Here is a 21,470-nt window from a genome sequence, read left to right as displayed (position 1 = left end):
ATGCCGAACCAATGCGCACTATTCAACTTACATTATATCATTCCTTTATTTCCTTTCGACTACCTCAAAGCCATTGTCAACGTCATGGGCATTCCTACCCCTCAAACTGGACTCACTAGCGCCGCACCTGTCTCAGCCTTGACACAGTGAGTCACCATTCAAAATGAGTTTACAACCAGACAAAGCTCCATAAGCTAATCATGAATTCCTTCCACTTTTGTCCCTCCCAGAGCATTACCCGTTGATGGACTAATGGGACTCTTAGGTACAACCGTGAATCATGTGTCATCCCCAACCCAACAACTTAGTCCATCTGCTCTTGGATTACCAGCCACTCAGCAACTTGGTCCATCTGCTCTGGGATTACCAGCAACTCAGCAACTTGGTCCTTCTGCCCTTGGATTACCAGCAACTCAACCACTTTCTGCCCTTGGATTACCAGCAACTCAACCACTCTCTGCTCTTGGATTACCAGCAACTCAGCGACTTGGTCCTTCTGCTCTTGCATTACCAGCAACTCAACAACTTCCTTCTGCTCTTGGATTGCCCAGCTCACCTCTTCTATGAAATCGTTTCACAAACGCTCACTTTGTACAAATTATTCATTCTGAGACTTCTAGCATTGTATAAACTTGCATAAAAGACGTGAGACTGGATACATGTTGTAATTAAAGCATTTCTTGTCACCAAAGAAGCTACAAACGCCTTTGCGCGCGCGTTGTTCCTATTACATTCATTTATCATTGACAAACAATTTTTATGACCTCGTCGAATAACACCATATCCTACTCTGGCAAGATGTTTCCAAGACATTTAAGCGCTGAATTCATGCAGTTGTCCAACACTCATCCATTGAGAGTTATCAGATCTACCAACCGATGTCATTGCCACTCATCAGCTGTGTCCCATTTCCCTAAGTGTGAAAAGTCCTACCAACATTGCAAGATTTTTGACATCTACGGAGAACAATCACAGCCGACGAGCATTGCTATCTGGCTAAAGTTTTCTTGCTTGTATAAAAATCCCTTCCGGCAAAGTTGATCATACGCGTAAGGTTGCAAAGCAATATACTGAAAAATTGCACAGGAGATTAATAAAGTACTACAACTCTGTACAAACTGTTGCATGCTGCTTAAGGTCATACGTAAATACACGCAACGGGTGAAAACATGTCACAAAGATTGCTCATTCTTGTATAATTCTGAAAAAAGAAATACGGTCAATGCACGTTATATGATTCTTGTACTTCATACCACAATGCACATTCAACAGTCGAATCACAGGCAAGGGCCTGAGAGAAAGCTTGCTTATCTTTCTCGCCAAAGGGGTTGATTAAATGGCAAGGGGGGCGATGGCCTTGTTCAATTCATCCGCTTTTTGCTCCGATTCTGGTGCATGATGAAATGCATCCTCGTCTGAAATTGGCATGAAGTGGCAGGCAAAAACATCAGTACTGATCCAGGGAAGGCATTCAGGTCGCAATAAGAAATTCGTGACCTCATCACTCACCGCTAACAAACTTGTACAATATTGGGTTATCTGCTGGGGTCCAAAATGTATGCGTCCGGGCTTCGACACCGTAGGCTGTAGGTCTAACTTCAATGAGTTGCCCTCGCCGAATCTGAACCAAAGGAATATCTTGAGCTGGAAATTTCAGATATTGTACAATGAGTCTCAAGTCTGCTTGTTAATACAAATCATCTACTGCCAATACAACAGGCAAAAAACTGACGTGGTAAGCCTTTAAGATAGGCAAACAAACATCGGATCACACTGGCATGTCCAATGATAAAAAGGTCTGAACGGTCGCGTTCAACTTCCTAATCACCATATACCATTTTACCGAGATGAGTAAGCAGCGAGATGACATGCATAATTGTGATAGATATTATGCTTACAAAAATGATGGGTTCGAGTCGAACAGATAAGTCGTGGTACGACTCAGCTCGCGGATAACGATGGGCGTATGGTTCCTTTAACGACTTTTCGTATTCCTCTGGATACTTTTGCTTGATTTCAGCAACTGACATGCCATCAATCACCCCCGGATTGATCTAGGTCAGATTTGAACGAATTCAGTGTCACATCGAAAAGAGGCATGTAAGGTGGTGGAAGTAGACCTCATTCATCTGGGATCGCATCAAAACTTTGTATCCGGCTTTTCCCATCGGCGCACTGGTTTGTATACACCTTCTGCGCGAGCTAGTCCAGACAGTGAGTCTATTCTTATTTTCAAGTTCGTGACGCATCTGACGGCGCTTATGACGCAGGAAGGAGCATAATCTATATGAAAACAAACTTTGAGCTGCCATTACTGGACTCGCTATATGCGTGAAAGAAGACTTACCGATCTGCGTACTCCAGACCAAGTGGCGATAACTCCGAATCTGCTTTGTAAAGGTGTTCGATACGGGATGGGCCGGACCTTGCAAACCATATGGTTCGGTAACGATTACTAATTCATTCAACAGGAACAGGTCAATCAGCACAGGGTGTATGATGAGAAATAAAGTTGTTTGTGACTAAACTGTATTTGCATGAGATAAAATACGATTCGAGACTGAAGATATCCTGATATGTTGTTGACCTTTTATGAAAAGGATCACATAAAGATAGCAAGATTTGGTCAAATCACATCGACTAAAGAGCTTACTTTCCACGACACTGTCACTACGCACGATAATCTTTTCACCTATGTTGACCACTTTCACAAATGGAAAGCTTGGCTGTTCAATGGGCTCATACGTTTTCTCATGATCTCGAATTCTGCTCCAGTAATCTGCTAAAACTGCATCTGGATCCCAGCCTTGATACTTTATATGGACCATGGTATTTTTTCGAGCATAAAGGTTCAGTATGTCTTTGCTATGAGATGAGGCATACGTCAAACTGACATCTGGAGAAGAAATCTTGACGGCTTTGATGTTCTTTTCAATTATATCGTCTCGATCGCATACATTTTCTATCTCATCCAACCCAGACAATGTAGCGATCAATTCAATCAGCGGTTCCAGATAGACAAGCACTTTTGATTCTCTTGCTAAAATTGGCTGCTACTTACCAATGAACATGCTGTGAACACCCATCGGTTCAAATCGGTGCCTCAATTCTGATCGGGTAGCTCTGGTACCATTCTGAAAAGAATTGGATGATCAGTGGGATGAATTCCTGCCTAGCTATCATATAGTCATTGTTGCTCAGAGTGAAAGACTGACGTTGGCATCATAGATTGCCACTTGTCCACCACTTGAAAACCAGTCATCTACCGCCTGCAACAGACTTGCCTTAATCTCTTGTCTCAGTTTTTCGGTCGACTCACTCCGGGTTCCGTCTGTGGCGAAATAGTCGGGAGGAAGTTTGTGAGGATCACCCAAAAATTTACGACGATGGTCCCCGAGGGAGAACACCTGGCTTTTGACGCCTAGCCATCGTAGATAACGATCAATTGAACGAGCCACATGTGTCTTGCCTCGTGCAGGTAGCCCCACCACACAAATCAATACCAGACCTTTAAAGGTTTCCCGTGAGTAATGCAGCCAATATGAGCCTGATGTTGAGATGATTACAGGGACTCACCGGCATGCCATAGCCGGCCAGAGTCAGTGGTGTACAAAGGTGCTGTGGACATAAGGATGCATTCAAAATCCGACGATCAATTAGCAAGTAGTAATTTGCTCAAGATCAAAACAGGACAGCACGGCTCAGGGAGACAATCAATTTGAGAATCTGAATGAGCAAATGTGAATATGGCACGCAATTATGTAGGTCTTGAGTGTTTTATGAGATTACAAATCTGGCGTGAGTCCCAGATCAAACTATAACTGTCCGGCCTATAGAGCGGCCCCAGTGAGTCTAAGAAGATATTTGTTTGCCAAGAATCGAACGTCATGGCCTGTATCATGCTTATTCGCTATATGGATAAAGCAAAATGATTTGGTGTCTTGAGCTTTGGATAGGTGGCTGTGTCCTGGGAGACTTTGAATCAAAAACAAGTGCAAAGTGAGCGATAGCCAGCCTCCAAGTAGCCCGACTGAAATACGACCCAATGTTCGAGACCAGGTACGATGGATCGATCGACGAACGATGAGAGATACACCGAATGGAATAGATATGGATTGGAAGTGAGGTCAAGAGGGACTAATGAGAATTACATACCAGCCATGAAGGTAAAGAGAAAGATTGGAGGTAAACAGATTGAATTGAATTTCACTCTTGACCTCTTGATCAAAAACTCAACACAATCGGTCAAAGCTCACTGCCCCGACTCAGACTGTGATCAACTATCATATGTAGTGGAATTACGTCACGACCACGTCAAGTGTGATAAGTGTAGTGAACATATAGAAATGAGAAAAACACATAAGCACGAAATAGAGGTTGGATTCCACAATGATGATGTGGAATCTCGAGGCGGCGAGAAAGGGTTTTGTGACTGCTGCACGTGATGTCTGTGCCGCAGTCGTGCCCAGGATCATGTGACTACAACACCCCCCCCACGACAAGTCACAGACATCCATCTAAAAGAAAACAAAGCAGAAGAAAATAAAGAAATAAGAGAATATAAAGATTTTGAAATAAGACACTCGACAACAGTCTAAGATGAAAGAATGTGACTCCTATAATGATCTCAAATTGAAAACAAAAAACATAAAAAACAAAGAAATATAAAAAACATAAACAGAAATATACGGGCCATTGTTATCTGGAATTCGTTCCCCCGAGACAGAGACTACGTTGGCCAGTAAAACTGGAATAGTCAACCCCCGTCTACGGAATTGGTTCCACCAGAAACAAGAATGATAACATTATGCGAGACAGTCTGGAATTCGTTCCCCCGAGACAGAGACTACGTTGGCCAGTAAAGTCTGGAATAGTCAACCCCTGTCTACGGAATTGGTTCCACCAGATCAGTTCTAACATAAGTTCTTTCAATCGAGCAGTAAGTCAACTATGATGATTTTGTTAACGTGTTGCATTTGATGATATTGCATCCCCATGAGGCGTAATCCTGAGATTAGTGATGCCATGTTCATGTAAGTTGGGGCCTAACAGTTTTGTTAGTATATCTGCTTGTTGAGATTTTGTGTTGATCCAGTGCAAGAAGACTCGGCCTTTATAAACTTGCTCATTGATATAGTAGTACTCTCTATCAGTGTGTCGAGTTCGTTTATTAGATGAGTTATTGCTGGCTACATGTATTGCTGATGTATTGTCGCAATGCATGTTTACAGTGTTGCCTTTGCCGGTAATGTCTTCAATCAAGTTTCTTAACCAGATTGCATCTCTACATGCTGTTCCCATAGCCATGTATTCAGCGTGACAAGTGGAAGATGCTACACAGGATTGACGTTTCGATGTCCATGATATCGGACAGTTCAGGAAACAAGTGATGTATCCGTGAGTTGATCTTGCACCTTCACCTCCCCAGTTCGCGTCGACGTACGTATGAAGTGGAGTGTCGACTTTTGTTTTGATCGGTTTGATCATCAACTCTCTAACTCCAGAGGTATTCAAATATCGTATTAGATGTTCGACTGCATTCCAGTGTTGTTTTCTAGGGTCAGCAGAGAACCGCGCTAAGTAGTTCACAGTGTACGTTATATCTGGTCTTGTAGCTACTGATAAGTAGTTGAGGCTGCCGATAGCTGATAGATATTTCTCAGAGTCGTATTTTTCTTCGTTTTCTGTTGGCGACGTAGGGATCTTCTGGCTATTCATAGGTATTTTTGCCGTTCGTTCATCAGGAAGAAATGATTGAATGATCTTCTTGGTGAGTCCCGGTTGTGATAAAGTAAAACTCCCATCTGCGTGTCTCATTACATTAACTCCTACTATTTGATCCAGATTTCTCTCCCATTTGATAAGTAATTTTTCTTTAAGGGCTGCATGAATTTCATCTAGCAATTTCTCAGAGCTTGCGGTAACACCTCCGTTGTCGCTGTGTAACCATATGATGCAAGTTTCTTCATTACGATGATAAATGTACAATGATTGATCGTATTGGCTGCTCTTAAATCCTAATGATGTGAGTATTGCGTCTATATGCTTCCACCAGCATCGGGCTCCTTGTTTCGTTCCATATAATGCTTTGATTGCTTCTAACACCTTATTCTTCTTTTTTGCTTCACACATATAACCCGTTGGGATTGAAAAATACACTAATGAGTCAATTGCGCTATGAAGATCTGCTGAAGTAATGTCGAATGAGTGAGTAGGCCAGTTCTGATGAGCTGCAATTGTAAGCATGATTCGTAGGCCGGCGAATGTTGCGGTGGGTGCAAATGTTTCATTGTAATCAATTCCTTCTTGCTGACGAAAACCTTTTGCGACTAGCCGTGCTTTAAATTTGATTGGATTACCGTCAGCGTCTACTTTCTTGTATGCAAAAACCCACTTCAGATCTATAGGTACTAATCCTTCAGGTTTGTCAACAACTTTCCACACTTTCATTTTGTCCATCATGTTCATTTCTGTGTCACAAGCTTCCTTCCATTTTGTTGATTCTTCTGATCTCAGCGCTTCTGCGTATGATCTCGGTGGTTTGAGTATTTTCAGATAATCTTCTCCACTTAATGCATGATTTGCTGCCATGTCTTGTTTGTCAATTTGTACTTCATCTGTAAAGTCACCTAATTTCAGAGCGTTCAGAATGTGTTGAATGCTTCCTTTGTCCTTCTTGTTCGTGTTCATTTCATTTTCTGAGTTTTGCTGTGCAGAGTTCTGTGGTGGAATGAAATCTTCTTCATACGGGAATTTTGCTATTGCTGAGGGAAAAACTGTTTTTGATTCTTCATTGTAAAATAACCACCCTTTTCCTCCTTCTATGTACCCAATCATCTTACATTTTCTTGCTCTATTCTCTAATTTACCTGGTGATCTTTGTCCTGAATGAATATGCACAAATGCGGTGCTTCCAAAGGTTCGTAGGATGTCAAGCATTGGTTTGCGTTGGTAAAACAATTCATACGGCGTCTTGTTGTCTGTCATTGAGTTTGGTAGTCTGTTGTGAATATAAGCTGCTGTAAGATATGCAAAATTCCAGAATTTAGTGGGTAATTTGCTGGATGCTAAGAGTGTTCTGGCCATTTCTCCAAGTGTTCTATTAAGTCTTTCAGCTGTTCCATTCTGTTCAGGTTCGTACGGGTTAGAGAATTCATGATTTATTCCTGCATCTTTTAACCATTTCTCTAAATTAGCTCCTACATATTCTCCTCCACGGTCTGATCGTATGGTTTTGATTTTGATGCCTGTTTCACGTTCCCACTTCTTGACAGTGTTGATTAGTCTCTGATAAACTTCTGATTTGTGTTTGATAATGCAAATTTCGGAGTACGTCAATCCTACATCTTGAAAAGTAACCATCAGTTGTTCACCTGTAAAACAGGGCGTGAAGGGACCTGCAACGTCAGTCACAAGCACCTCCATAACTTTTGGTTCACGGTTTGTACTGCTCAAAACTCTCCTTCTAATGCTTTTACAAGTCAAGCAATCCTCACATGTGACTGGACAATGTTTCATTTCAGGCAAACCGTACTCTTCATGATTCTTGAAAAGTTTCTCAATCCTCTTCATATACATGTGGCCAAGGCGTTCATGCCACATCTTAGACAAATGATATGAAGACTTCATTGCACAGATATGATGAGATAGTTTTGGAGTATTACAAAAAACAGGACGATTTTTTCTAGCTTGAATGAACCATCTTCTTTTCTTGTGTACTGCATACAGAATCTTTCCGTTTTTGAGTCTAATTTGATAATTGTTGTCTTTTGTCATTGATATCTTAGCTCCGCTCCCTATTAAAGCACCTGGTGAAATGATCGTGGTCGTTGCCTTTGGGCAGTAGTAAACATCCTTGATGATTGCAGTTTCGCCTTCTTCGGTCGTTAATTCAATGTCGCCTTTACCTACTATCACGGCATTAGAATCATTAGCTGCCGTCTTGATAGGTACAGGATGGGGTAGAGGCTGATAGTTCTTCAGAGCTGCTCTGTCATTGCTTACAGCATCAGTTGCTCCTCCGTCGAACAGGTACTCGGTAGGTACTTTGTTTCCATCATCAATCAATCCAAAACCTTCGGATGCCCAGTCAAGGTTCATAACCGATGGTTCCATTGACATTTGATTGGCTCCTTCAGTAACTTCGACAGAACTTGCGTTAGGTCGGACAGATGATGATCGTTGAGTAGATGGAAGACTGAATTTATTTGGGAACAGAGCGTTTAGACTATGGTATTGACCAGTTGTAACTTTCCTCCAGTCCTTCCAATGAGCACCTAATCTATCTCCATTGTTATCGTAAGGTCCACATCCTCCAGCACTATAGGTGTGGCCAAATATACCACAGAAAAAACATTGTAAGAGACCAGCTTTCACTCCGCTCACAGCCGTGTTGGGTATTGGAATCGGTGAATTGACAGAATCTTTTCGTTCAGCGTCGGTCTTAGTCCAAGCAGGTGGTCCTCTCTGCCATCTCATCGGGTCGATCTTAGGTGCAGTTCGATTAGGGGTAAAGCGAGGAGTGAAATTGTACTGAGGAGTTTGGTATTGGCGAGGCGTATTCACGTTTCTAGCTGGAGTGAATTGACGTTGGGGAGTGTGTACAGCAAGTGTTTCGATCTGAGTGCTTAAATTGTTGATCGTAATCGTTTCAGATGCAGTTCGTTCTCTAGTTAGATACATTTGAATCGCAGATTTAATGTCTTTCAATTTGTAATTAGGAGTTGTCTTGTCGTATTTGTTATCTAGCTCCTTATTGATTTCTTTAGTCATTTCAGGAGGCATGACAATTTGGTAAAATAAACCTCGTATTGATTCTGAGTTCCATATAAATCCAGTAGATTCGATTTCAGAAACAAGAGAGTCAACCTTAGACATATGATTTATCATTTTGGTCTCATTTAAGTCTAAGCGTAAATTCATCAAACGATTGAAAAGTGAAAACTGTGCTGTGCGTCCACCTCTTCTAAAATGATTTTGCAGAGCATCCATTGCATCATAAGCTGAATCCGCATCATCCGTTATGTTCTTTAAAGTATTATGGATAGTGTTGTTTATCACACTCATTGCTAAGCCGTCTCGTTTGCGATCAATGTAAGTCAAGACTGGTAATCTTTCCTCCCAGTAGTTTTTGATTCCGAGTAATGCTTTTATTGCTCGTGCGGTGTTCTTCTTCCACTCAATGAAGTTAGAACCGTTCGTGGTGAGTGATTCGAATTTAATCTCATCACCCAGGTTTTCTTTCGCCTCTGTGATGTCTTGCGCAGTGATCGAGCTCTGATCGTGAGGTAAGGTCGTTGATGTTTGTTTCTGCTCGGTAGACATGTTTGATATGAAGTAACGTGCAGGGAAAATAATCGGGTTGGGGTTGTATAATTCCGTAGGGTTTTCAAAAGGTAGCGTAGATAGTGGAGAGGGCTGTGTAAGTTGTCTAGTAACGGTGTAGTAGGGTTTCGTAGGATTATCGGTAAGAGTTAACCGTGAGAGACTGTCTGCGATCTCCGATTCGGGCGTAAACGTAGAAGGTATACTTAAAGCAAATTCGTCTTGTGTATTTGATTCACAAGATTGAATACAATCAGATGGAGGTAATGGAATGTGGGAATGGGTTTGTGATGATTCAGGAAGAAGCGTCGAAGTTAACTCAATCTGATCAGTCGGTGAATCAAGTAAAGGAGGAAGTATTGAAAGATTAAGGTTGAGTGGAGATGGGGGAAGCGGAGGTAGTAAGGATAAATCGTAGGATGGCAGAAGATTACTCGAAGTAGCTAGTTCAGGTAGAGTTTGTTTGTTCCGTGGAGTTCGCTTTCTTCGTTTTGGTGGAGATCTCGGATTCGCTGCATAATCATGTCTTCTAGTCTGCATTCAAGGTTGATCGATTCATCAAATCGAGAGCGCAGGCTCATAACCTGTAGTGAACATATAGAAATGAGAAAAACACATAAGCACGAAATAGAGGTTGGATTCCACAATGATGATAATCTACCTGTAGTGAACATATAGAAATGAGAAAAACACATAAGCACGAAATAGAGGTTGGATTCCACAATGATGATGTGGAATCTCGAGGCGGCGAGAAAGGGTTTTGTGACTGCTGCACGTGATGTCTGTGCCGCAGTCGTGCCCAGGATCATGTGACTACAACAATAAGAACTACACCACAAAGACACTTATTTGCGTCAGGGCGTCGGGCATGTCCGAGATTGGGGACACGACCCGACGTCCACTAACGGGGCGCTGGCTAGACGTCTGAGCGCGTATATATCAGCCGTTCTCAAAGTTGACCCGGTTTTGAAAAACCCGGTTGACCCAGTTGATTTTTTGGCGGTAATCAAGGGTAACTGGGTCTACCGGGTCAGGGATTCAAGTTTCAGACCCAAATACCCCACATCACACTCTTTCCATCTTCAAATGCCAACCTCGACCCTCCGTCGCAACACCTTGGCCTACTTGAAGGCACTTTTTGCTCTTCAGATTGCCTCACTGGCACAGGCACACCACAACCACCAATCACGCACAACTCAGAGTGACTTCATGGCGATCATGGCGGCTGTGATTATCTTAGATCAACTTGATTCACCTGAAGAGACCTTCAGGGATGAACTCCTGATACTCGCATCACAACTACTCCTCTCAAGTATGGTGAATTCGGATTCTTTACGAACATCTCGCAAACGTCAACGATCGGAAGATGAAGGAATGCTAGCCATTCTGGCATACACGATCAATCGTGTTCATACCAAACGGTATTTGGTACCTCGAATTGGACGTTTTTCACGCCGAAGACAAAAGGAGGCGTGCTTCGATGAATGGTTCAACGAGTCTGATCGGACATGGGCTATTGTGGTGAGCATCATCTACTTTATTTTTTCAAGTCCTGAATTGCTGAAAGCGTGTGTATGTTCAACTCCAATAGGCCCGAATGTCCAAGGAGAACTTTACGTTGCTTGTGAACGAGATCTCGGGAGATTGTGTTTTTCATAACAACTCGAACTGCAGTCAAGCTCCTGTTCAATGGCAGCTATTAGTCGCGATGGCAAATTTTGGCCTGTCTGGAAATGGTGGACAAAGTCCGGTGATTGCCAAACTATTCTCGATGGCCGGTGAGTAATTTCAATTGATCATTCTTTGGTGAACACAATTGATCATTCTTTGGTTTGGTGATCACATTCTGAATAATCTTTTAGAGGGAAGTGTGGACAACTATACGAACCGTTGCATCTGGGCTTTACTTAATCTTCAACAAAAGTACATCAAATGGCCGACATCTGAAGATCGCAGGAAAATCAAAAGAGAGATAGGAGAACATTCTTTTTTCAAAGATTGTGTGGGTTTTATTGATGGAACTCTGATTCCACTTGCATTCGCTCCCCGGAAGAACCCGGAAGATTACTACTGTAGAAAGTCTTTTTACGCACTGAATTCCCTCATTATTTGTGATCATCAGAAGCGTATCATTTACGCTCATCATGGTTGGTGTGGTTCAGCACACAATCAACGGGTCTTGAAATCAACAGAGGTGAGTTCTTTTCAAATAAATGGGGTATCAGTTGCTGACTATGTTTTATCATAGTTTTTCAAAAATATAGAGTCTTACTTCAGCGAGGGGGAGTACCTCATTGCTGACTCAGGCTATAGCGCTTCCAAGCGAATAGTTCCTGCCTTTAAAAGTCCGAGGAATGGGGAGCTCGATCGGCCACATAGGAAGTTCAACAATGCCTTAAGTGTCAAACGAATCGTCTCGGAACATACGAATGGAATGCTGAAGGAACGAACTCAGTCGGTGAAGGATTTGCACCTGGTCATTAAGGATAGAAAGTCAGCCAGCCGAGCTGCTGCCTGGATTTCCGCATGCTGTGTCATTCACAACTTTCTGCATGGTAAAGGTGAAAACTTACCCTTGGGACTACAGGAAGCAGATTGGGAGGTGCATCGAGAACCATCTCCAAGTGGTGAAGAAGAGCGTTTGGCATCAATGGGAAATGTACATTTGGAACATCAAAGGAGAGAGCAACTTTTCCAAATCTTTAACTCCACTTTGGATTAGCAAATCTCCCCACAATCTGTATCTTTCAATTCAGTAACTGTTTTGATTCATCTATCATGATCTCAAAACTTGCTCTTTGATTTTAAATAATTTTTCATATCATTTCTCAGTATTATCTTACTTTCCATATCGCACTGTGTGGAACCTTGGAATATCAACTCACTGTATACCACTTTTGAAGTGAAAGAATAGGGGAATGAAACAAAACTTGAGATATTTTTTATTTGAAATCAAATCTTACAAATTGTTACCATTTATAAAAAACTGGTTTTTGTAAATCAAACATCTAAAAACTTAGAAAGAAAAAGTAACAACCTTGATATCATAAAACCAGATATTCATAAGCCCATCGATGATCCACCAAGTACCTGATTAAATAGATAAACCTCTTCAGGAGGAAAGCTTAAAAGAGCAGAACATCGATCTTAAATAAAAGGAATACAAGCGTGATGATTGAAAGATTGTCGCTAAATTGAACTAGTCTTCCTCGGATGAAGATTGTGGATTAGCACTCGAGTCCTCAGGATCCTGATTGAGGCTACTGCCTTGTGTTGGCTGTTGTCGATCTGGATACATCATATGAGCTTTCTTGAATGCCTCATCAAAGGTCATTCCCTGATCCATCAATTTTGTAGCAAGTTCGGCCCTCAGTTGTTTGCGCTTGAGCTGAAGATCGTCCTTGCGATTTGCTGACATCTCAGTGATAGCTTCAGCAATCTTTTGATTCAACTTGAGCTGTTGTTTATCTTTCTCATGTTCTTTTTTTTCGTTCCGGGCTCGTTCGTGTTTTGATGGTAAGATTTCCCCCATGAGGGATTGTAAACCTAAAGGGTCGCGTGAAACATCCTTGATTGGTGACTTAGAAAGTGGTTTGGCCCCTATCAAGGTGAAAGGTGAGAAACAATCAATAAAAGATCAAAAATCGAAAAATCAAAATGCTTACTTTTGCTTGGTCTTTGAGAGGACGGTGATTGTGAACCTTGTTGATTGACATCTTCCACGCTGCCATCATTCTCTATAAACGGATTGCTGATGGCGTTGATGTCTTCTCCATCTTGCAAATCTTCTTCACCAAATGAGTAGTTACTGAGGCGATTGAGATTCAAATCAGAGGCTAGGTTGCTGAACGAACTATTCCCTAAGGAATCTCGAGTCGATTCGGGCACAATGTTAGGTTGTTCCAACATCACAGGTTCCAAGATGCAATACCAAGGGCATAATGATAAAGCTTGCTCTTCAGATGCGAAACAGGATCAGTTCGGTGATCAACTTTAATAAGAAAAACTGTACATACCTATAGGACTATCACCAAGATCACCCTTACGAGTACGTTTCTGACCGCTTTCGTAGATGTTACGCGTTATAGTCTCTTCGCCATCACTATCCATAGACACTGAAACAACTTTCATCTCTTTCAGCTTCTTAACCCAATCCTCGCGGTCCAGAATTCCTTCGCCGGTGTTCTTAAATTTGGATTGAGCGGCTTTGAACTTAGCCTCCAGCATTCGCACCTGCAGTCGTACAATCTATGTCAATATTCAACATTGGAAAGAACAATGAAGAGAAATTTTACCTTCTTTTCAACTTCTTTTGCAGGTCTTTCACGATGATTCATGTCTTTCAGGTGAGCAGCAATGATTCCAGCAACCGCTCTCTTACCAGGGATCCTGTCGCGCCAACGGGTGAAGTTGTCAGAATCAGAACACCATAGTGCAATGAGGTCCATGTCGGAATAGCCGTCAGTTTGCTTTTCGAACCATGAAGCCTGGATTGCCTTATCCTCTGAATCACTTTCAGAATCTTTTGGTCTTGCTTGTGTATCAGATTTTTTTGGTCTTCCTCGTCCTCGTTTGGCAGGTACTGAAACTGAGGTGGTCTTGTTCATTACTGAGCTAGTCTTGTTCATAGAGTTATTTGACGATAGTCCTGAAGTTTGAAGAGACCCCAGATTGAGAGAAGACGAAATTGAGTTTGAGGTAAGGAGAGATGGCGGAGTCAAATTTGAGATGGCCAACAGACTCTGAATAGGGGTTAAAGCGCTGGAGATGGCAGTTGTTGCCAAAACTTGACCCAAACGAAACAAGTCGGTACCTGATAAAGACGCAGAGGGCGAAAGCAATACACCTGGACTTCCAACGGCCGAAATCGGTGTGAAACTTGATAGATTTGCGTTCGGCGATTGGACGGTATTTGGCGAGGTTAAAGTTGAATTCGACAGCAGGTTTGGGTGTATATGGGAATTATTTTGAGGCAATTGAGATTCCGTGACTTTGGTTCTCCGCTTTGCAGGCATGTTTGCTGAGGTGTTGAGTCAAAAGAGTTGCGCAAGAGAAACAAAAAGGGTGTTTTTTTTAATTACACGTACCCAGTTGACCCAGTGTAAAAATCAACTGGGTCAACCGGGTTTTTCAAAACCGGGTCAACTTTGAGAACGGCTATACTTTGCCGCACATAGTTTTTTTTTCTTTTTCACAACTACATACACACGACCAGGAAAAACTATGTTTCTGGCTCAGAAGTACATATTTTTGAGCTTTGAACAAAAGATATACTTTTTCCGGGTTGTGTCTAGCTTCAAAAAAAAAAAAAACTATACACGGCAAAGTATACACAACTTTGAGTACCGTAATTTCCTAAGCAAAAAGAAGTACCACTGTAGCAATAATCTCACTACCTCAGCACAAACCTCACCATCACAAATTCAAATCTCACCACTACACAAAAAACTCACCATCGGATCAGCCCAAACTTACCATCTCACACAAATATAACCATTGGATCAACAAAATTACCATCACCTTACCAATATCACTACCACATTAAAAATCTCACCACCACATGAAAAAATTACTATCACACCAAAACAGTCACTGTCGAATCAAAAAACTCACCACCACATCTAAAGAATCACCACCTCATCAAGTAAAATTACCACCCCAGACCAAAAACTCACTACCTATACACCGTAGAACCTCATTTTATGTAAACTCGTGACCTAACACTACCAGATAACACTACGAGAGCTCCCATCCCTACTCACAAGTTGACTCCTCATCAATCATCCACTCCAACCATCCCATCCGCCATCATCCATCTTCAAGTAGAAACTACACATTCTTTCAAACTTAATTGCCAACATGCGACCTGGACTTCAAAGGGCTTGGGCAGCCTCCTCACCACCTCCTCCTAGTCCTGACTGTGAATCTCTAAGCGACACTGGCAGCAAATGGCAGTTGCCTGCCTCTATTGTTCGACCTATCACTCGACCTACAACTTGACCTACCACTTAACACAACCCTCTGCCTATCACTACAACCGTGCGCCAACATCGAGCAACCCAAAGTCAACCTCAAGCTCAAGGAATAACCCGCCCCCGCAAACAAGCATGACCCAATGAAGACGATGATGATGAAATTGTACAAGAAGATCACGAAATTGAAAACACAACACTTGACAATGATAACGCTCAAGATGCTGACGTTGATGATACAGTACCCAACTTTAGCAACTACCAAGCCTTGGGACAAGAGTGGGGCATGTGGCGCGCTGAAAAAGAGCTGGCCTCCCTAACCATTCCAAAGAACAACCATATATCTGCCTCTGGTTTGTATATATGAAGCGCAGGCTCTACAATCCAACTATGAATTGGACAAGATGATGCTGTGCCTAGTGCTGAAGTGCAGCCGACAACTTTTGGATGGAGCTTTGTAAGTAAAATACCTTACCCTCACCTCCTTTGACCAAATGTCATTCAACTAATCCTACAAATATCCTTACTAGACTCAAGGGACCCTTATCTTGGGAGCCCAACATGTATACTAACTGCACTATCATACCTACAGCATTGCGGCCACAAAAACTCCCAGTAAGCACAATTAATGCGCCATATAAATTTGTCACTAAATGACTTCAATTCTTTAATTTTGTCAGTGCCACCCAAAGGTGTATCAACTGGCTTTAAGGAGTGTAATGTGATTGTTGGCTCCACATGGTCCTCCTGCAACGATGAAGAACATGAAGTTTTCACTCCTCGTCTATTCAAGAGATTATGTGTGGCCACTAGCAAGGCCTATGCACTTACTAAGACACCTCTGGGAATTAACCCTTGTCTTCCGCTTGAAGAGACGTCTACTAAAACCCCGGCTTTGGCCATAGAACCACTTAGCCAAGAAGAGCTCAATCAATATGTACCAGTTTTTGAGCACCTAGTCAATTTGAGAAAAGTCTCCCATGACTTGTACCAGGGTCGTTTGTGAAGACACAGCGGAAAGTCCAAAAATCACTCAATGGAGAAGCTAATGAACTTCGAAATCGGCAAAATTATACGACAGGTAAGTTACCTTCAATTAATCATTCCTAATTCTACTTACTAATCATTATCCTTCCTCTGTCACTCATTCAGCTCCACATATTGAAGGAACACTTCAATCTACAATTCCACCTGCTTGTGGCAAGTTGGAACCCGGACACTTCCGTACCGAATGCAAGAGGTGTCAAGGTGACAATGCAAAAATCAAAAACGAAAATCACAATTCCCGGGTGCAAAATTCAAAAATCAAAGACAAAACTACAGAAAATACTCAAATACAGGGCAAAAACCCCTGTACTGGAGTAAAAGTCATGGCAGAGACCCCTTTCAGACCAGGTTACGGCCCAAATTTCAGTAGATTTACAACTTGAAACTCAACATTTGTCACCCCATTGTCGCATTGACACAAAAAGTACCAGGAAAGCCACAAAGGAGGAAATCAAAAATCAAAAATCAAAAAAACAAAAGTCGAAAATCAAAAAACAAATGTTGATAATCAAAAAACAACAATTAACAAACCATAAACGCCAAAGATGAAAACTTCACATTAGATGATGAAAATTGTACAAACCACCTCTGTACCTCTCAACCAATCACACAACCCATACACCACACACCATCACCGATCATCTTATATTGGCCAGTCATTCATCCACATTCATCCATCTTTTGTCATAGTCTCCACCCATCCACCTTGTTCAACAAAACCTACACTACACTGAACTTCTTTGATTGTCGTCACTCTTCTTCATCATTCTTTGATCGTCTTCACCCTTCTTCAATCTTCTTGGATTGGCTTGAATCCTCTTTAATCTTCTTTTATCAGCTTCAATCTTCTTTATCTTCTTCAATCGGCTTCCATCTTCTTCACCCTTCTTTGATTGGCTTCACCCTACTTCAATCTTCTTGGATCGGCTTCCATCTTCTTTAGTATTTGTCAATCGGCTTCAATCGTCTGTAATCTTCTTTGATACCTTCAATCTTCTTTAGTATTCTTCAATCGGCTTCAATCTCCTTGAGTATTCATCAATCGGCTTCAATCTTCTTCTCTAGTATTCTTCAATTGGATTAAATCCGCTTCTTTTGTATTCTTCAATCGGCTTCAATCATCTTCAATCATCTTCAATCATCTTTGATATCCCTCGATCTCCTTTGATATTCTTTAGTATTCTTCAATTGGCTTCGATCTTCTCTTCAACATTTGTGTGAGTCAAATGAATCAATACACTTTCTTCAAGCTTGCTCAATCCCATGTTTTATTTTCCCAATGGTTCAAAACTTTCCGGTCTATGCAGGAAGCGGTGCTACCACTGAATGTGCTTATTTCTTTGAAGAAGTACTTGATGTTACACAATACCGCAAGTATACCAGCAATCACAACTTTGAACTCCGGGGTTCTGAAAGTCCTTTTGTCAATGATGTAATGCAAGCTCTCAGTCATTGGTCTCATAAACACTATAACGTAAGAAGAATGGTTGCAGATCTTCAGGGGGTGGGTTTGGTATTGACAGACCCTTTGATTGTGGATCCAAGCAAGTAAGTAGATTGGTGCTTGTATGCAAAATGTTTGCCTGACTGTTTGTTTCACCCATAACCCAGTAAGGCTTGATGCAACGGAAACACTGGAAGGAAAGGCTTGGAGAACTTCTATACCCAGCACGAATGCAATAGGATATGCAAGCACTTTGGGTTGCTCCACCCAAAAATAGCACAATTAAGTATATGGGAGGAGATGGAGCTGTTGTATGGAGGTAAATCTGGGGAACAAACTCATATTCCAGCAAGAGATCAGCACATGGTGTAAAATGAGGAGTAAATTCTTTCATTTCAACTTGTATTCCAAAATTTGTTGCTCTTAAGAATTTCAAAACAATACAAAAACACTTTGCTCACAAAATTATCATCTTGATCACACGGGGCATCAGTCTCTTCTGCCATTTTCTTGCTGGAATCATACACAAATAGAGATAAAGAACATTTCCTTTCATCATGAACGTCCACCACCCAAGGACGTTCATCTTGGTGGGCTTCATCCTTGTCTAGTTTGGCTGGATCCTCGCTGGTAGCTGAATTTTTGGCATAGATTGCGGGTGTTAAAACGTGGAACATATTAAGTTTCTGGAAAGATCCTCATGTGAAAAGGTGAAGATAAACAAACCAATGACTGTTCCGCTTTGATATTGTCCAGCACACTCAGATGATCTGTGACCAAATGCTCTCATAGTACCTTGCGGCTCGTTGAGCGGTCCCATCTTGACTGCACAATTTTCCTTGATTACACCCAGGGCTTCAAAGTGTTGCTGCATGATCTTGTTAGCCCTTTAAAAGTCTTTGCAAAGTTTCACTTCTGCAGGGTCATTGCTGGCGGGGTCCTGCAGCAAGAATTGTCAGCCATGCAAATACAACATAAAGCTTGAGGGACTTGACCTCTTTGTTGAACCTAGCAACACATACAGCCATTCCGATATTTCTTGTTGCTCTGTTTTGAAAAAGAAAAAGTGAAACTCGGTGAAACCTAAGTTTTTACTCGATAAAACTTTGAAATTGGCTGTAATTCAAGGAAATACAGCCAATTTTTGGGTTTTAACCAGTTAAAACTTAGGTTTTGAGCTCATGAACTTTTTCTTTTCAAAATTGTGAGCGACAACAAATATCGGAATGGGTGTATAAGCTTATTTTCAGCCAGATTCACAAGTAGAACAGTTCCATAGGTAACTACTTGCTCTTTCCTGTCCCCAGATTGAGGAACTTGGAAAACATCACAGTCCTCAGGCAAGCCAAACCGGTCTTTGATTCCTGCTTTAATTCTTTGACTGACACATTCTCTTTGAACATCCCGGACTGGATCCTGTTTGGCATTGTGTTGTTGAGCCTTCTTCCTCTTTTGGTACTCCGCAAGGTCTTGCTTTCTGAGGTCTGATACTGGTTTTGGCATCTACGTAAGAAAAACATTGTTTTGATTAGTGGAATGCTCATCAAAAAATCAAGATTTCTTAATTTGCGTGGGGATGCAATGAAATAATGAATAAAGTGAATAAACAATGAGTGATTAAATATTTGATGGATTGAATGATTGAGTATGAATTACATGAATATATAAATTTATGAATAATTGTTTGAAGAAATGATTGATAAAGTAATTTCTTGAGGATTGAAATCAGGAAGCACCAAGATACATTTAGTAAAGGGTTAGGCTGGTATTTGGGGGTCCCCTCGGTCACTTGCCCTGCCCTTCACGAGACATAAACATCTCTGCATGTATCTCAAGTACTTCCGTCTTCCATGAGTCAATGTGAATAACCTTGAGCTGTAAGTCTTTTGATATAAGTTAATTTGCATTAATGAATAATTGTTTGAAGGAATGATTGATAAAGTAATTTCTTGAGGATTGGAATCAGGAAGCCCTGAGATACATTTAGCAAAGGGTTAGGCTGGTAGTTGGGGGTCCCCTCAGTCATTTGCCCTGCCCTTCACGAGACATAAACATCTCTGCATGTATCTCAAGTACTTCCGTCTTCCATGAGTCAATGTGAATAACCTTGAGCTGTAAATCTTTTGAATTATATGAGTCTTCTTTTGCGGTTAACAAAAATGTTTGATAAATTTTGATTAGTTTGAGGTTTCATGTATCAATCTTGAATCAATTAGTATCAGCTTCTTGTGGATTCTTCATGGTTCTTATATGTTCTATCTTCATCTTCCTGAAGTGTATGGAAGTAATGGGAAGACAAAGGAACAACAAATATTACCTTGGTTGATTCAAAGAATTGAAGGAAGCGGACAGAATGGTTTTCAATAATAATATCAGAAGAATCAGAGAACACAGGACTGGTTAAATGCTTGCACTCGAATGGTGGCTGAGTTGTGGTCAGCCATTACACTGTGTATGCACATGTAGCCTTACACATTACAGTTGATATGTTTAAATATCTAACATTTAAACATATGGTGCATACAAATGTTGATGGGCCAAAAGAGTCATCACTCAAGACCCAATGATGGTTGACATTGCATACATAAGAATTTTTTGTGACCATAGCAAAAAAAAACATAGATTATACAAAACATTCACTCAAGTTCCATTCAATTTTCATCCTCCCCTACAACTGTCAGCTTGGTGGTGCTAGTCTTCGCCATGGAGATATAGGCTTTAAAAAGAATATCACAAGTCATACCGTGCAATGGAGCCCAGGGCCAAAAAGATGTTGAACTTGGCCCCGAGCTGACCATAGCCTCATCACACAATCACTGAGTGATTCTGCAATGACAAGGCCACCTAAGGACTAGGTGGTCAAACTTTAAAAGTAAGGCCACCTAGATGTTAGGTGGCCCGGCCATCGCACAATCACTCAGTAATTGTGCGACGGAGCCTGGGGCCAAAAAGATGTTGAACTTGGCCCCAGACCGACTGTAGCTTCATCACACAATGACTGGGTGATTGTGCGATGGCCTGGCCGCCTAACTGCTAGGTGGCCTTACTTTTGAAGTTTGACCACCTAGCGCTTAGGCGGTCAAACTTGACAGCCCCATTTTCCACTCGATCACTCAGTGATCAAGTGGTTTCCAAGTACCTTGGACCGTTAAGGTCCCAGTTACTGTACCTTTTAAAGTTTGAGTCACTAAATTTAAAAGGTATAGTACCTGGGACCTTAGGTGGTCTAGTCAATGCCTGGACCACCTAGCTCCTAGGCAGTCTGACTCTAAAAGGTAGACCACCTAGGATTTAGGTGGTCTACCCAGCCACCGCACAATCACCGAGTGATCGTGCGATGGAGTGACCACCTAGAGCCTCTGTAGGCCTGTCAGGCCTGTGACAGGCCTACAGGGCCTTTTCCACTCGATCACCGAGTGATCGAGTGGAAAACAGGCCTGTTGGGCTCTAAACCACTCAATCACTCGGTGATCGAGTGGTTTGAAGGCACTGTAGGCCTGTCACAGTGCTGACAGGCCTGCAGTGCCTTTTCCACTCAATCACTGAGTGATCGAGTGGAAACTAGGCCTGTGGGCCTCCAAACCACTCGATCACTCGGTGATCGAGTGGTTTGAAGGCACTGTAGGCCTGTCACAGTGCTGACAGGCCTACAGGGCCTTTTCCATATCCCCCACTCAAACATA

General features: G+C 41.8%; 3 protein-coding genes across 3 annotated transcripts; 1 reads left to right on the top strand and 2 right to left on the bottom strand.

The window, feature by feature from the left end:
- Positions 1 to 567, top strand: MELLADRAFT_66640 (uncharacterized protein; the record flags this gene model as incomplete). The annotated part of the gene is made up of 2 exons (XM_007414788.1): positions 1 to 146; positions 231 to 567. The coding sequence occupies 2 exons, from the start codon at positions 1 to 3 to the stop codon at positions 565 to 567; spliced, it is 483 nt and encodes a 160-aa protein (XP_007414850.1).
- A 484-nt stretch (positions 568 to 1,051) lies between these two features.
- On the bottom strand, positions 1,052 to 4,178 carry MELLADRAFT_44965 (uncharacterized protein; the record flags this gene model as incomplete). The annotated part of the gene is made up of 13 exons (XM_007414661.1): positions 1,052 to 1,415; positions 1,510 to 1,644; positions 1,733 to 1,820; positions 1,899 to 2,054; positions 2,121 to 2,283; positions 2,348 to 2,455; positions 2,529 to 2,587; positions 2,679 to 2,813; positions 2,895 to 2,962; positions 3,062 to 3,134; positions 3,216 to 3,508; positions 3,577 to 3,618; positions 4,156 to 4,178. The coding sequence occupies 13 exons, from the start codon at positions 4,160 to 4,162 to the stop codon at positions 1,333 to 1,335; spliced, it is 1,410 nt and encodes a 469-aa protein (XP_007414723.1).
- A 4,296-nt stretch (positions 4,179 to 8,474) lies between these two features.
- On the bottom strand, positions 8,475 to 9,864 carry MELLADRAFT_66638 (uncharacterized protein; the record flags this gene model as incomplete). Its single annotated transcript, XM_007414660.1, has 2 exons — positions 8,475 to 8,532; positions 8,681 to 9,864. The coding sequence occupies 2 exons, from the start codon at positions 9,862 to 9,864 to the stop codon at positions 8,475 to 8,477; spliced, it is 1,242 nt and encodes a 413-aa protein (XP_007414722.1).
- Between the last annotated feature and the right edge of the window lie 11,606 nt (positions 9,865 to 21,470).

Source organism: Melampsora larici-populina (genome assembly GCF_000204055.1).
Source record: "Melampsora larici-populina 98AG31 unplaced genomic scaffold MELLAscaffold_45, whole genome shotgun sequence".
Taxonomy (NCBI): domain Eukaryota; kingdom Fungi; phylum Basidiomycota; class Pucciniomycetes; order Pucciniales; family Melampsoraceae; genus Melampsora; species Melampsora laricis-populina.
The sequence above is the reverse complement of the archived record's forward strand: the minus strand, read 5'-3'. Positions and strand labels throughout refer to the sequence as shown.